This window comes from Marmota marmota, unplaced genomic scaffold, assembly GCF_001458135.2.
Source record: "Marmota marmota marmota unplaced genomic scaffold, marMar, whole genome shotgun sequence".
In the NCBI taxonomy this organism is placed as follows: Eukaryota; Metazoa; Chordata; class Mammalia; order Rodentia; family Sciuridae; genus Marmota; species Marmota marmota.
Genome location: NW_026000249.1, coordinates 24,390,559 through 24,408,695, shown reverse-complemented (window position 1 = coordinate 24,408,695; position 18,137 = coordinate 24,390,559). Strand labels below are relative to the sequence as shown.

Below are 18,137 nucleotides of genomic sequence, written 5' to 3'. Positions count from 1 at the left end.
AAATTTTACTCTAGAGCAAATGTACCTAACATTTACAGAACATTTCCACACAACAGCTTCAGATACATATTCTTCTCAACAACATATGTGACATTTTCCTGGATACATTATGTTAGACTACAAAAGAAGTCTTAATGTTTTTTTTTTAATCAAAATAACATCAAGCATCTTTGCTCACCAAAATCTAATAAAAATAGAAATCAATAAGAGGAGCATCTATGAAAATCATACATATACATAGAACATAAACAAAACAACAAATGGGATGACAAAATGAAAAAAGGAAATTTTAAAAAAATTATTAAGACAAATGAAAATGGTGAGCTAGAGATATAATTCAGTGGTAGAGTGCTTGCCTAGCATGCATAAGGCCCTGGGTTCAACCCCTGGCAGTAAAAAAGAAAAAAGAGAGAGAGAGAAAAAAAAAAAAGACAATGAAAATGGAAATACAGAATAACTAAGCCTATGAGATACAGCAGAATGAGATCTAACAGGTAAGGTTTTAGCAATAAATGGTTATCTCAAAAAAACTAGAAAGATCTCAAACAACCTAACATTACACATCTAGGAACTAGAGAAACAAAAACAACTTAATTTCAAAATTAGTAGAAGGAAAGAAAGCATAAATATTTAGCAGAAATAAGCAAAACAGACACCACAAAACAGTACAAAAGGTCAATGAAGTAGAGTTGGTTTCTTAAAAAGATTAAAAAAAAATGGCAGGCCATTATCTAGACTAAGAAAAAAAGAAGTATGGCCAAAATAAACATAAGCAGATATGAAAAAGAGACATTACAAATGATATGAAAGAAATAAAAAAAGGACACAAGAGATTATTATAAACAATGATACAACAACAAATCAGAAAACCCAAATGAAATGAACACATTCCTGCACACATACAACCTACCAAGATTGGATCATGAAGAAATGGAAAACCTAAAGAGACCAATAAGAAATAACAAAATTGAATCAGTAATAAAAAGTCTTTCATCAAAACAAAAGAAAACATGGTGAGAGATAGAGGTTTAATATCATTTTGTTACATGTGGATTTCCAGTTTTCCCAGCACCATTTGTTGAAGAGGCTATCTTTTTTCCAGTGTACATTTTTGGCACTTTTAGTTATGTGGATTAGACTCTGTGTCTTCTATTTGGTACCATTGATCTACTAGTCTATTTTGGTGCCAATACCATGTTGTTTTTGTTACTATTGCTCTGTATTATAGTTTAAGGTCTGGAATAGTAATGCCACCAGTTTCATTCCTCTTTCTAAGAATTGCTTTGGCTATTCTGTGTCTCTTATTTTTCCAGATGAATTTCATAATTGCTTTTTCTATTTATATAAGAAATGCCATTAGGATTTTGATTGCGACTGCATTGAATCTATATAGTGCTTTTGGTAGTATGGTCATTTGGCAATACTCTCACCATGTACTAAACTCAACTCAAAGTGGATCAAGGACCTAGGAATTAAACCAGAGACCTTGCACCTAATGGAAGAAAAAGTAGGCCCAAATCTCCATCATGTTGGATTAGGCCCCAGCTTCCTTAATAAGACTCCTATAGATCAAGAATTAAAATCAAGAATCAACAAATGGGATGGATTCAAACTCAAAAGCTTCTTCTCAGCAAAATAAACTATCAGTGAAGTGAATAGAGAGCCTACAGAATGGGAGCAAATTTTTACCACAAACATATCAGATAGAGCACTAATCTCTAGGGTATATAAAGAACTCAAAAACCTTAACACCAAAAAAAAACAAACAAACAAACAAACAAAAAATGACCCAATCAATAAATGGGCCAAGGAACAGAATAGACACACTGATATACAATCAATCAATCAATATATATATATGAAAAAAATGTTCAACATCTCTAGTAATTAGAGAAATGCAAATCAAAACTACTCTAAGATTTTATCTCACTCCAGTCAGAATGGCAGCTATCAATAACACAAACACCAATAAGTGTTAGCAAGGATGTGGGGAAAAAAGGCACACTCATACATTGCTGATGGGACTGCAAATTGGTGCAGCCAATATGGAAAGCAATCTGGAGATTCCTTGGAAAACTGGAAATGGAACCACCATTTGACCCAACTATCCCACTCCTCGGTTTATACCCGGAGAACTTAAAAACATCATACTATAGGGACACAGCCATATTGATGTTTATACCAGCACAATTCACGATAGCTAAATTATGGAACCAACCTAGATGCCCTTAAGTAGATGAATGGATAGGGAAACTTTGATATATATACACAATGGAAGATTACTCAGCATTAAAAGAGAATAAAATCATGGCATTTGCAGGTAAATGGATGAAGTTGGAGAATATCATGCTAAGTGAAGTAAGCCAATCCCAAAAAACCAAAGGCCGAATGTTTTCTTTGATATGCGGATGCTGATTCATAATGGTGATGGGGAGGATCATGGGAGGAATGGAGGAACTTTAGATAGAGCAAAGGGGAGGGAGGGGAACAGAGGGGGCAAGGGGTAGGAAAGATTTAGACATTATTACCCTAAGTACATGTATGAAGACATGAGTGGTGTGAAAATACTTTGTGTACAATCAGTGACTTAAAAAATTGTGCTCTATATGTGTAATATGAAATGAATTACACTCTGCCATCAAGTATAAGAAATTAGAATAAATAAAATAATTTAATTAAACAAAACAAACAAGCAAAAACCCCAAGACCTCATGGCTTCACTGCTGTTTCATACAAACCAAACTTTTAAAGAACTAATACCAATGCTCAAACTAATCCCACAAACTGAAGGAGATGAGATTCTTTCAAATCCATTCTTTCAGGCCAGCGTTATTCTGATATCAAAACCAGAAAAGGATACAACAATAATTTAAAAAGGCCAGTAACTCTGATGAACATAGATGCAAAAAATTATCAACAAAATACTAGCAAACCAAACTCAACAGCACTTCTATAAGATCATTCAGCATGATCAAAGGAGATTCATCCCTGAGATGCAAGTCTGGTTCAACACACACAAATCAATAAATGTGATATATCACATTATCACGACAATGAACAAATATCATGAAATTATTTCAATAGAAAAAGAAAAAGCATTTGATAAAACTCAATACCCTTTCATCACAAATACTCTCAAAATAATAAGTATAAAGGGAATGTATCTTAACCAATAAAAACCATATCTGACAAACTAGCAGCTAACCTCACTGAACAGGGAAAAGTTGAAAGCTTTCCCCCTAAAATCCAGAATAAGATAAGGATATCTGTTTTCAGCAGTTATATTCAAAATAATACTAGAAGCCTTAGCCAGTGCGATTAAAACAGAAGAAGGAAATAAAAAGCATTCAAATTGGAAATGGGATGTCAAATTGTCCCTGCTTGTAGATAACATGGTTTTATAGAGAGAAAACTTTAATTATCCCCCCAAACTACTAGAAACTAATAAACAAGTTTTATAAAGTTTTAGGATAAAAAAAATCAACATAAAGAGCTAGAGCTAAGTATAGCGCTGTGTGCCAGTAATCCCAGCTACTCAGGAGGTTGAGGCATGTGGATAGTGAGTTTGAGGTCAGTCTTGGCAATTTAGCAGGATCCCATGTCAAAAGAAAAAAAAAATCAACATAAAAATCAGTAATGTTTCTATGTGGTAACAGTGAACAACTATCTGGAAAAGAAACTAAGAAAACAACCCCTTTAATAATAGGTATAAAAAGCAAAACACCTAGAAATAAATGTATCCCAAGGAGGTGAAAGCTTTCTATAGTGAAAACTATAAAATATTGATGAAAAAATTGAAGAAAACATAAATAAATGAAAAGATGTCACATGTTCATCAATTGGAAGAATTAATAGTTAAAATATCTATACAACCAAAAGCAATCTATAGATTCAATGTAATCTCTGTGAAAATACCAATGACATTCTTCACAGAAATTGTAAAATAAAATCCTCAAATTGATGTGGAACCATAAAAAAAACTTGAAGAGCCTAAGTAATCTTGAGTAAAAGGAACAAAGCTAGATGTATTATCTTAGCTACCTTTAAAATATAAAAAAAAAAAAAATAGATAAAAGATACACACACGCACACACACACACACACACACACAGAGACTAGTGGAACAGGATAGAAAACCAGAAATCAACCCACACATCTATAGCTAAGTTCTTTTCAACTAAGGTGCCAATAACACACACTGGGGGAAGGGATAGTCTCTTCAATAAATGGTGCTGGGGAAACTGGATAACTATGTGCTGAATAATAAAGCTAGACTCCTATTTCTCACTATATATAAAAATTAAATCTAAATGCATTAAAGACTTAAAGACTAAGAACCAAAACTATGCAACTACTAGAAGAAAACATTGGTGAAACACTTTATGACATTGTCCAAATAACGATTATTTTGGAGAAGACCTCAAAAGCATAAGTTTAGAAAGTAAAAAAAAAATAAAAAAATAAAAATAAAAAAAACCAAAAAACCCAACCAAACAAACAAACAAACAAAAAAGGACAAATGGAATTACATTAAACCAAAAAGCCCCTACACAGCAAAGGAAACAATACAGTGAAGAGACAACTTAGAGATTGGGAAAAATATTTGTGAACTGCATTTGGCAAGAAGTTAATACCTGGAATATACAAGGAACACAACCAATAATAAAAAAGGAAAGAAAGGGAAGAAGGGAGAAAGAGAAAAGAAAAAATCAAATTTAAAAAACTGGGCAAATGATCTGAATAGACATTTCTCAACATAAAACATGCAAATGGCCAATAGGTAAATGACAAAAATGGTCAACATCACTATTTACTAGGACAATGCAAATCAGGAACACAAAGATGTATCACCTCAACCCAGTTAGAATACCAATTGTCAAAAAGACAAAAAGTAAGTGGCAAAGATGTGGGGAAAGGAGAACTATTATAACACTATTGGTAGAAGTGTAAATTATTACAGCCATTGTGGATAATAGTATGGAAATTCCTCAAAAAGTTAATGATAGAACTACTATGTGGTCAAGAAATCCCTAATACATATATGTCCAAAGGAAATGAAATCAATATGTGGAAGACATATCTGAATTCTCTTGCTTAACTGCAGAATAATTCACAACAGCCAAGATATTGAATCAACCCAAGTGTTCATCAGTGGATGGGTGGACTTAAAAAAAAAACATGGTAGATGTATACAGTGGGATAATATTCAGCCTTAGAAGGGAAGGAAATTCTGTCTATTGCCACAACATGGATGAACCTGGAAGACATTATGTTATGTGCAATAAGCCAGGAATCTAAAAAATCTAAAAAAGTTGATCTCATAGAAGTACAGAGGAGAATAGTCATTGTGAAAGGCTAGGGAGGACAGGAGGATGGGAGGATGAAGAGAAGGTGGTCAAAAGACACAAAGTTACAGTTAGAAAGGATAAATTTTATTGCTCTGCGGTACAGTAGAGTAAATATAGTTAATAATTGTTGATTTCAAAATAGCTTGAAGGAAGGATTTTTAGTGTTTTCACCATGAAGAAAATATAAGTGTTTGATGTGATGGATATGCTAAATACCTTGATTTGATCATTACACAAATTATACATGTATTGAAATAACACACTATAGTCCATACATGTGTACAATTACTATGTATTAATTTAAATAAACAAAAAATTTAAAAAGCTTCATACTTATATCAGTAGAATCGCTACAGTTCTTTTTTGCCCTCTACTTTGTTTTTCCTCCTTCTTCCCACAATATAATTTCTTCTCTCACCATTGAGTTCCACATTCTTCTCTTTCTCTATGCTAGTGATCACATTGTAGTCCTTGTTGTTCCATATCAGATTTACAGAGCAGAAAAACAGAGGGCCATATAGAATACTGGTGTGTGGACTCATGTAATAGATTGCAAGAATCTCTCAGCCAATCTCCCTGCTTCTAGTTTCTGTCTCTAACTCTTAATCTATTCTCTGTTTTGCTACCAGAAATGTTTTTAGAAGCAAACATGAAATCAGGCCCTGTCTATGTTTCAATGAGGTACTTGCTTTCAATAATAACAGCAACAATAATAATAATAGCTAAGCTTTGAACTTAAAACTAAGTCTTCTCCTTAATATCTATCTGATCTTCCCAGTCAAATAATTTTCTGCCACTTTCAACAAACCAATCTGACAATTCATATTTCAAGCATCCGTGAAATTTCATAAATAGCTGTTTTGCCTCATGTTTTTAGAAGTTTTTCTAGAACATACTTTTCCCTTCTCCAACTTTTCTTTTTTTAATTTTTTTCTTCTAATTTTTATATATGATAGCAGAATACACTACAATTCATATTACACACATAGAGCACAATTTTTCATACCTCTGGTTGTACACAAAGTAGAGTCACAACATTAGTGTCTTCATACATGTACTTAGGGTAATGATGTCCATCTCATTCCACCATCTGTTTTACAACTTTTCTTTTTAACTGAAATGTTTCTATTCATCCATATTGAACAAACTCCTCTATAAGTCAATTATCCCTGTCTCTACTATCATATAGAGATGCATTCTTCCTCTATTCTAGAAATTGTCAAGTCTGACTGTTTTATAGAAATTAATAGACATTCCAGGATACTATGCACATTAGCAAATATTATGCCTTGCAAGGGGGCATGTTGAGGGCCACGTTGTTCCAGCACAAGGTAAGTGACGCGTGTTTCTTTTATAGGAATGTGCTGTACATTCAGCAAGCTTTCCTCACCAACCTGGAGGGGGGTATCTATACTTCAAATCCACACCAAGTTTCTGTGTGAGCTGTTTGAGGGTGGCAAATTTAAAATTTCCTATAGTTATTCTCTGTATAAACAGTTTCCTTCAAGAATGAGAGGGTTTGTGGGTCTGGGGAGGTGGCTTAGTAGTAGAACACTAGCCCAGCATTCACAAGGCCGTGGGTTTGATCCACAGCATTGAAAGAAAAAAGAAAAGAAGAAAAGTATGGGAGAGTTCATAAAAGAAACAAAAATTTGGGAAAATAGAAAGTATTGTTTCTTCATTTACTATGTGTCATTTGAGATAGTGTCCCCTGGAGCTAAAATGTTGGTACCCCAGGGATGTAGGATCTTTACAATCTAGTTGGTAGTACTTTTTATAAAGAACCCAGAAGGTATCCTCAAGAATAAGTATGCAACAGGTACAAATTTTCATCATCAGATTTTCGCCTTATATTTTACATGGAAAAGGCTATAGCATTTAGTGTAAGACAAAGATTTTACAGTTAATAGGAGAAAGGAAGGTGGGTGAACTGGGAAATGGCCTTGCAGTGGGGGAGAAGTCTGAAACTCTATGTATCTTTGTGAATATTTACCACATAGATGGAGACTTAATGGTTTACATAATTCCAGATTCCTAGGGGTCATTATGAGGTTGCAAAGTATTTTATGGGCCTGAGAGTATTTTATCTTACCTGTTTTCCCAAGAGGTTAAGGGTGTGCTTTATGGGATGGGGTGTATGTTACCCTCTCCCATAACAAAGAAAAGAAGTAGCTGGGTGTGATGGCACATGCCTGTATTCCCAGTGACTTGGGAGGCTGAGACAGGAAGATTACAAGTTTGAGGCCAGCCTCAGTAACTCAGCAAGGCCCTGTCTCAAAATTAAAAAAAAATAAATAAATAAAAAGGGCTAGGGTTGTGGGTCAGTGGTAAAGCACTCCTGGGTTCAATCCCTGATTCCCTGCCCCACAAAAAAGAAAAGCAATTGTGACAAATTGAATAAAAAATTTAATGAGCGAATGAAATGTGCCTTGCCATTTAAAAATAAAAAATAAAAAGAAATAACCTTCAAATAAAACTCATTCCAAGTTATCTTTAACAAAACTTCAGCTAGTTTGACTAAATTTAAAATTACATAAAGATTTCAGCATAATATGATTTCAAGTTTTTACCTTCATATTTGATAAATGGAATCACAAATCAGTATTACTAAGTTCTGAACCTTAATTATGATTGAAAAAAAAATTACATTTGTTGTAGAATGTCTAAAATAAATTTTATTTGAAATAAAGATTGTCAACTTAATCTGAGCATGAGCACAGACAGAAAGACATAATAGACTAAAAGACAATGAACTGATGCACAGTATAAAGAGTCAGAGAAGTGGCCCCATATATTTATGCACATATATGGCAGATGACCAGAGTGATATTCAATATTTTTAAAAACTATTGTGAATCACTGTAAACTAAATTATTATAGACCATAAATCCAAAAGAAGGTCTTATGAGGTCTTTTATTTGGAAGGAAGCATGCTTACCCTGATAATTTTTAGTTTAACTTGGGGAAACTAAAAGTTGCATTGATATAGGGAATCCTGCTATGGTACTGGACTGATTTACATGAGTTGCTCAGGCAGGGTGGCTCCCATCCAGGCTGCCACATGTCAACAATACTTGCATTTGGTCTCAATTTCTTCTGATTAAGGTTTGTATACAGAAGAGGACAACCAAGGCTGGGAAGATAAATCTACCAGAGGGAAGGTAGGTGCTAGATTGGCTAAATGAAAGTGCTCAAGGGTTGGTGGGAAAGAGTTGGTATATCGCAGCAAGTAGCTGCACTGGAAGCCACTCTTAATCCAGCTCCCAAGAGAAGGATCTCTGCTTGATTACCCCATTGCCCTGAAACAGCTGAGTTTAGCAATGCCAGTGATTTCTTACTTGGTAAACAGATGTTCATATGCTGGGCACCAAAGTGAAAACCAGGAAATGGTCAATATCCTGCTGTGTGCTTTGCAGTGTTTGTGTGTTTTGTAAAGTGGTCTGTTAACCTCTCCTCCCTGGAGGTACAATTCCTAAGGGACTGAGTCGTGATTCCACTTGAGGTTCCTCTATTTAATCTGCCCATTCCACATTACAGAATAAATTAGTTTGGGTTTCTGGCACCTAATAAAATAACTTTTCAGAGCTTTCATAGGTTTTCTTCTAAGCTAAGAATTTTTGTGAACATTGATAGAAGTATTATAAAACTGTTTCTACTTTCTTTTTTTAACATTATTTTTAGTTGTAGATGGACACAATACCTTTATTTTAATTTTTTTTTATGTGGAGCTGGGGAATGAACCCAGTGCTTCACGCATGCTAGGCAAGCACTCTACCACTGAACCTCAACCCCAGCCCTATTTCTACTTTCAAACAGTTGTTAAATACATAAATTACTTCATCTCTCTGAAAGTTCAAATGGAACAGCCAAACTGAAACAAATAGCAGTTCCTTGATAGCACTCTTACTAGAAATGTTTTTTATTGTAAAGCTACCAAATAGAGGACTAAGTATTTTATAGTTTTCAACAGGTGAGTCTCAATGACAAAGGAGTTATAACACACTTAATAAGATACAGGAGCTAACTAGGTGGGCTTGGATATTTTATTATCTGGTTAAGCATATAATTGCATTTTTCTATGTAATTAGCAATATAATTGAATGTGTAAATTGATACATGTGTTTCCCCATATATGTCATTATAATTAAATATAATCCTTTAAATTGGGGCATTATCTCTCAATAGATAGCCATATATTTCCAAGATTATTTTTTTTATTATTGATTCTCTGACAAGGACAAAATATAGGCAATCAAAGTCATGTTTTAATAAATTTAGATATCAAATTAAGTATAATTATATTTTTATTAATTTAGATTAGATTTGTATAAACAATCTAATTGTGTAATCTATTAGTCTATTTTTTTAAAAATGATCAACCTCATTACTAGGCTATTGAGAATTAATCCCAGTATTCTGAAAAAGGGATTTTAAAGCACTTGATCAAACTACTGGTTGCTATTATTTTGCACAAATCTTACATAGGGAGGAATGTGTTTAAATCCTGCATTACTTTTTGTTGCTGTTAACTGTGATGCTGGAGATGGAACCCAGAGCCTTGTGCATAATAGACCCATACTCTACTACTGACTTACATCCCCAGCCCCTAAACTTCTTTAAAGGAAATAAAGCCAAGTTTTAGTATTGTCATAAAAAGGGATTTTAAATGGCAATTTATGTGTAAAATTGAAATGTATTTTACATGTTTATTAAGCTGTGTTATTTTTCATCTCTAAATGAGTCTATAAATGCCAGAAAAGTACAATACCTCTTTCCAACTACCAAATGGTAATTTTCATTATGTATGTACTCAATATAGGGTATATATAATGGACACATTGGGGCTATATCATGGGGATTATAAATTCCCTCCTCTGGTCACCACATAGCTGTGCTTTCTGAAAGAGGGTAACTCTATTATAACTTACATACAGATGGAGCCACAGCAAGGTTAGGCATACACCACTCGGCTCCCATGTTACTTCCCTGTGAAACTACCATAAAATTTACCCACAACTAGTAGAACACTTTGAATATTTTTGAGGATGAGCTCCTTTCCTAGCAACTTGGATACTGAAATTATCTATATTTCTATAGTATTCAGCTGCCTTTAAGTGGTCTGTACTAGTGACCTCATTACAGTGGCAGGCCATGATAGTAGCATAAACCAGTTCTGTTCTCACCTCTTTGTTGTGCAAGATGATGGCACAGTAGCGTATGTGGATGTCAAACGGAAGATAGTAGAGCTCCAGGTTTGAAGATCCTTTTCCTTCCAGGGAAAGATTTTGTACAGAGCAGAAGAACTCTCTGATGAAATTGGATTTAATTGCTACCAAAACATGACACAGAGCTAGTTGATATATGATATTATAACTGCTATTCAAATAAAGGAGCTGCTTAAATTAGTATGCATTTTGGGATCTATAGGATATTTATAACATTAGAACACAGAATTAGAAGATGATACATTATATTTTTAAATGAAAGTACGGGTGACTCCAGGTCAAGCAGGTTATAACAAAATGGATAATGATGACCCCCTATATTAAAAATTTCTTAACAAAAGGAACTTCACTACTATTTAAAATTAATCTGGCTACACATAGAATCACTCATGAATCTCCAACTTTTTGTGGATTGTTTAATAGTTTATATTACAAAGTGTAACAATTTGAACAGGAAATGAAGGACTGTCTTATATACTGAAATATATACACACTTCTGTTTTTAGTAGTTTTAAAATGAGTCCATTCATTCTTTGTGTAGAGAATCAGATGTGACTGCATGCATGCTTGCAAACGAGCTGCTTTGCAGTCTTTGGTGGAGCTTGCCTGCAAATGGGATGTTCTGCCAAGTGGGCTAGGAGGGCTCTTAGAAAATTTTTATCTGTTCTTAACAAAGAGCAGAACTCAGAACGCTCCAGCCCAAGAGTAGATTAAGTCATTAGAAGCAGGTTACTTCTGATTAGTAAGTTACTTCTGCATACAATATTTTGCTAGCTTAGAGACCTGAGTCAGTGCTGTTGGAATGCTGCCTTCTTTGTTCACAATACTATAAAAAAAACTGCTATATTCAATAAAGGGGCTTCTTCTTCTTCCTTGCTCATGCTGACTTGCGTTTGAGTTATTTGCGGCACTTTGATACTGCCTTGAATGTGGGGATATGGTGCACCAGCCTTAGTAACATCATCCCAACAAACAGTATGCTAAAATGTGGCAGTGGTGAAGCAATGGGATTTCTGACACTAGGACAGATAATATAATATAATTTTTGCCTAGTTCTCTCACTTTCTTGGATCACTTGCTTTTAGAACCCAGTTTCCGTTCTATGAAGAAGCCTGGGCCACAAGGAAAAGCTACCTGTAAGTGTCCAGGCCAATGGCCCCAATTGAGATCCAGGTCAAAAGGCAGCATTAACAATCAGGCATGTAAATGACAAAGCCTTTGAGATGAGTCAAGTCCCAGTATCCATCTCAAGGGACACCTTGAGAGACCTTGAACTAGAATCATCCAGCTGAGCCCAGTCACCCCCCAAATATGGGAGATAATGACTATAATTTGTTTTCATTGTTTCATACCATTACATTTGGGGTGGTCTCTTCTGTAGCTAGGAATAACCAGAACTTTCCTATATTGATTTTCCAGTCATTTCTAGACCTACAGTTTTTTCATAAAACAAAGTAAACCTGTGCTATCCTTACAATTCTAAACTTAGTAATATTTGTCAGGTGAGTATGTTTAAGCAGTACAAAATAATCCAAAAGAGACAAAAAAGTCACATATCTAAATACATTCCTTATGCAGTAGAGGGAACTAAAACTTAGTAAAAGGAGAGATGTGGGCAGAATCCCTTACAGGGTTAACAATAGAAAAGGTAGGGAGCCAACACTTCAGCCTCTAATCCTACCTGAGATCCCCAGGGTTTGCCATTCTGACTATAGTTGAAAACATCTCTTGATGAATATTTCATTTTATATTATGCTTTGTGCATAAATGTCAGACATGAAAACCCATAAAAACTTATTTAAGATACTCACAGGTTTTTAAGCCCATTGTGCTATGGGAAGAGTCCTGAGCACCATCACATCCATTGCTAATCACACCATCACCATCACAAGAAAATAGAAAAACAATATCAACAGCAAATAAAAAAATTCAGAAACAATTATCTATCTTAATTAAATCTTATGGAGCCCTAAAAATTATGACTTCGTACAATATGACATGCAAAGTTCACAGATGTATTTTATATATCATTTCATGCTTATATAGTTTGATAAAGTAAAAGAAAAATAATAAGGGAAACACCAATTGACCATATTTCTACTACTCTTTTAAAAAAATTTGATAAAAATGATACACTTTTACCTTTGTAGGGAAGTAAACATTTGATAATAATAACCCTAAGCCAGAGACTCAAAGAGACAATTTATTTACTTAAAAAGTAAGTAAATAAATACACTCTCCTTTTGGAGTGTTAGAGTGTTTCTATAGCTTGATTACTTGAAAAAAAATAATCTTTTCTAAGTTTATTATTTCCACATTTGGCTTGGGAGGCTAGGGAAGGAGGGCCATGAATTCAAAGCCAGCCTTAGCAACTTAGTGAGGCCCTTAGCAATTTATCAAGAACCTGTCTCAGTATAAAAAAAGAGAAGGAACAGGGAAGTAGTTCAATAGTTAAGCGCCCCTGTGTTCAATCTCTGGTGCCAAAATAATAAATAAATATATGTTTGTGTGTGTGTGTATGTAAAATTTCCATATTTGCTTCTTTTTAATAATTGGTTACATTTCTAGGAATGAAGTAGCAAATCACAGCTTGAAGCAACTGCCTTCTTTGACAGGTTCTATGTCTTCTAGAACCCTCACCAATTTCCTGCATATTGTACTTCTTTAGTATTCAGGACAACTTTGCTCAACAAGCTGTCAATTAATATTTGGGATCAAACACATTGATTGACTTATTTTTTTTCTGAGAATACAAAAATTTCATAATTACTCACTTTGTCATTTGTTTTCATCTGAGTCAGATGCTCTAAAAATGTACTTTTCAAGTAACATTATCCTAAATACCTCCATTACTTTTTTCCCATTTTTATTTTATGAATAACACTGTCTTTTCATTACATCATACTCAATGATGTTATTTACCACTTGTAATTGTTCAGTGCTTTTTTTCTACTCACAGGCATTCTGGCTAGCACCTTAGGTACTGTAATGCTTTTTTTAAAAAAAAGTAAAATGCATTTAATATTTTACATAATTTGGGCATTTGATAGACACTTTAATTTAAGGCTGCCATAGACATAATAATAATAGATGGACATTTTACATTCATAAGGAAGACCATACACAGAGTAGAAAGAATAACAAAGAGTGCTTATTATTTCTCCTTATATGGCTCCATTGTCGTCTTTTTGATAATGGAGCTCTCGGTAGAATGCCTGATTAAAATCCACATTTAGTTCAATACTTGCAATTTCTAGTCCTTCAATCATTTTTATCATAGTGTGTAGAAAAGCACACCAATCTGGACTTCATATCCTTTTTCTTTTCCTTGCCTTTTTTTTCAGAAACAAGTAATAAAAGTGCCTTTGAAGAAGTCAAGAATTGCCTCATTTCAAAGAAATGTCTCAAACTCGGATAAATTAAGATACCTGTCCTCTTTGTGGTAAAGACAGACAGAAAACTTTGTGGATTTAGAAATTTGTCCTGGCTTTTTCATGAAACAAATGATTATCATGATTGTTAAAGACATCAGAAAATAATTTTATTAAAATTACTAGCTTGTGAAAATTCCATTATACTTGATTAATGTTCCTGAGTCTAGAAAGTCAATGATATACCTAATTTATTTATCCAAACCAGTATCTTGGATATCCTACAGACAAAACAGAAAATAATTAATTTACCTTTTTATTATTCCCTACACATAGATCTATGCAACCATTTTTATACATATTTCAAGATTATGGTTGAAACTATAGTAGAGAGAGCATGTTTAAATGCTTTCTGGTTTTAAGGAAAAATAGCATCAAAAGAGGCTAAAATTATATAAACTTCTGTGATCAAACGATGGAATAGTTCCTGGTAATTCAGGGAGTGAGAGTCAGGGAGTAGAAGCTAGTTTTGAGATGCAAAGGGGTGAAATTTATTTTTTCCTATGCAGTAGTGGTATGTAGCTCTTCTCAAGCTAAAATAATTAAAATGTCATTGGGTTGGTTAGCTTCCAGGCATGAATAAATAGCCCTAAAGATTATTTCCTACTTAAGCCTTTAATAAATGGAAACTCTTTATTGTAGCTTCCACAAAATTACCATAGGGGATTATATTGGGATTGTGTCTAAACCAAATAGCAATATATCTGGTTCAAGTCTAGTTTTCATACATCGTGGAAGGATGTATGAGAGAATCAAGTTTTAGACTCATTCTATCCTCCATGTAATCTAGTAGCTCCTCAAAAATGGGGTGGGGGGATGTCTCAGTGGCCATGTAGAGAACAGTAGCAATGGTATGTTTGCTGTTTTTTGTACCATTTTGGCCTCTGAGCAGTTGAAAAATATCTAAAGAAGGGGCCCTAACAGGACGTCTAAGGGTACAGTGGATTTGGAAATTTGAATGGTGAAAATTCCATCTTGATTTCCACTAACTTATAACCAAAGCCAGCCTCAGCAACTTAGTAAGACCCTAAGCAACTCAGTGAGATCCTGTCTCAAAATAAAAAATAAAAAGGGCTAGGGATATGTTTCAGTGGTTAAGTGCCCCTGGGTTCAATCCCTGGTATGGAAAAAATTAAACTAAACTAAATTTAATTGAATTTTTAAAAGATAAGAAACCATAAAAAAGAAAGTTTCTTTACTTATAACTTCAGAGTCCAAGGATTTAATAATTCTAAAACTTTGGATGCAATAAAAGTTATTATAGAATATTATATAAAGTAAACATGCTAAAATTTGAGATACAGAATTACTATTGTGTATTGCAAATCATGAAAGTAGACTCAATTTTGATTTTGAGTTATTTATGCTCACAGATTGCTACAACATTGATTTGCGATCTAACTCTAATTTAATACATAATATATAATTTTTTTCATACGTAATGTGAATAAATTATTTCAAGAGTATTCAGGCAAAGTCTATGACAACAAAACAGCCACTTTATTCAAGAAAAAGCAAGAGACTAAAAAGATAAAAAATATCTAGGAGAACTGTTAACTGAAGTGTTTTCAGCAATATTAATATTCATATCTACAAAGAAAAATTTTTAAAAAATACCTTATTCCTCTTATTATTATGGTATCCATAGTGCTATCTTACAGATCAAAGTATTAATTCATGTTTTATTGTCCACTAAAGCAAAATATGTAAGCAAAACTTTGAATGTCCTACTTAAGCATTTAATTAGCATTCAGTAAAACAATGCAATGAGACAAAAATTGTTTTCTTCTTTAACAACTTTTCTCATAGAATAGCCATTGAATAAATCAAATATAATAGATAAAACCCTTATGTTTTCCCAGAAATATTGATTTAATATATTTAAATATAATTTACCATTGGAAAATAACCTATACTCATTTTAATTTTATCAAAATTTGCAAAAGCACTTTAACAGTTTCTGATGACGTTAACACTGGAAATTCCTATGTTATCAAAACTGCCAATTTCTTGCCTCCTAATACTTTTTTGCCTAAAAAATGACATTGATACTGTCAAGGACTACACAGAGATGAACGAAGGTATAAAATACACTAACATCATAATATTAATGATGAACATACACATGGTTTTCATCAGTAGAAAAACTATTTTCTTTCTGCCATTCTTTAATCTAGATAATACTGTTTAAAACATACTTCATTTTAAACACCTATTATGTAGCTTAAAATAGGTGAGAAATATAAAATAATCTTAACTTTTAAAAAATTATGCTTCTCTATTCAGGACTCAAAGTTATTTTTTAACCTAAATAAAGACCTCATGATGTAGGCAGAACAAGTTTAAACACAGTTGATCATAATTATACATGAATTCTGTTTCCAAATTTGCTCATTTGCAAAATTTATTTGTAACCCTAAAATCAACACTCATGGTATTTCACAGTGTTCAAGGACATGTGCAGAGTTCTAGTCAGTGATTGCTCCAATTCCCTATTAAGTCCAAATTCTAGGGCTAGGTGGACAGGTTTTGAATCATTTCCATGGCACCTAGTAGTTGGGCACCATCAGGCAAGTCATTTGTAAAATAAGGAAAATAGAATCTACCAATATGGGTTATTTCTAAGACTCAAGATTATAAACTATGAAATTCTTTCTTCTAGGAGCAAAGGTCCAGTATTCACATTGAGTATTCGTGACAAATTTGTAGAACATGCCTCTCATGAATAATGAAAATATACTGTATTTAATCAAGTGCATATTTATACAGTTTTCTTGCACATGATCCTAGTAACACCTAACATATATTTGAATGAGAGTGTAAATAATGTCAAATAAACATTTTGAATAAATCAAAACTATGGTATAATAAATATAACAAGCTTCCTTGAGTGCTAATCTCTCAGAACTTTTACTCAGATACTTTTGAATATAAAATATATAGACATTTACTTGTGGCTCATGTGTTGTCCATATTCAGTTAATTGTGATGGCAAATAGACAAATGTTGTGGATTCCACCAAAATGACACTGAAAAAAATAAAGAATTATTTTCAAATGTATTGCAACAAACTGTAGATGACCCAAAAATATTCTTTTACTTTCTTTCCATCATTCATAAAACATAAAACATTAGGATCAGAATAAACCACAATTTAAGATGTTCATGTTTTCTCATTCTGCAACTAAAAGCATATATGTTAGAAGGTAATGATCTAGAATGGAAATATGTGAAATATTATTTTATACTGAAAATAAATATAATATTCTTTTATATGGAAAGGCAACACTGAATTTTCACAGCAAGGAAATTCAGAACATAAATCACTGCTCAAATTATATTTCAGAAGTAAGCCAAATCACAAACTGGTCTTAAGGCATAGCCAGAATTATATACATTTCACAATTCCTAATCTTATTTCAAAAAAAGAGAAATATACATTTTAGGAATAGACATGTACATGAGATATGGGTAGCTAATTAATCATTAAGTTATCAAGATGTAGCTCATTGGTAGAGCTTTTGCCTAGAAGGTACAGGCCCTGGATTCCATGCCCAGCACTGCAAAAAAAAAAGAATGAAAAAAAAATTTACAGAACATTACTGATTATACCATTTTCTGAAATCACATAGCAATGCAATTGTTTTGGTATGACTGTTATAGTTTGAATATGAGGTGCCCCTCCAAAACTCCTATGTAAATGCAGGAATGTTAGGAGATAAAAATGATTGGACTATGAGAGCTGTAAGCTAATTAGTCCATCCTTGTTTGAAGGATTAATGCTCCCATTGACTTACCTCCTTCGGGAAAGAAAACCTAAACCTGTAATCTCTGGTATTTGAATTAAGAAACCGTTCTCCCTCCTTCCCAGTTTGGTAAGACCACTACTGCCAAGGACACAGGGCTCCCTCCTCCCCAGGCTTCCATTTGAAGAACTATCTTTCTGGGAGAGTTAGGACTTCAAAATTTCTTATACTTCCCCCATTACATGTTGCTGAAGCCAGGTTCTGGGCAAGTGCAGCTGAGGAGATAAGGGTCTCCCATCTTACACTCAGGCTCCAGTCAGGGAACAGAGGTTTTAACCACAGTTGTGGCACTGCTCATAATAATGAGACACCCCCCCCCCCCCCCCC

The 18,137-nt window shown here is 33.6% G+C and overlaps 1 protein-coding gene across 1 annotated transcript in view; it reads right to left on the bottom strand.

Annotated features, from left to right (window-relative positions):
• The window catches only part of Cfap47 (cilia and flagella associated protein 47), a 424,564-nt gene that overhangs the window by 194,678 nt on the left and 211,749 nt on the right, over positions 1-18,137 (bottom strand). The window contains exons 38-40 of the mRNA XM_048796386.1: positions 16,956-17,033; positions 12,385-12,440; positions 10,532-10,677 (exon numbers count right to left, since the gene is read on the bottom strand). Of these exons, the coding sequence (XP_048652343.1) occupies positions 10,532-10,677; positions 12,385-12,440; positions 16,956-17,033 (280 nt within the window). The remainder of the gene's footprint in view (positions 1-10,531; positions 10,678-12,384; positions 12,441-16,955; positions 17,034-18,137) is intronic.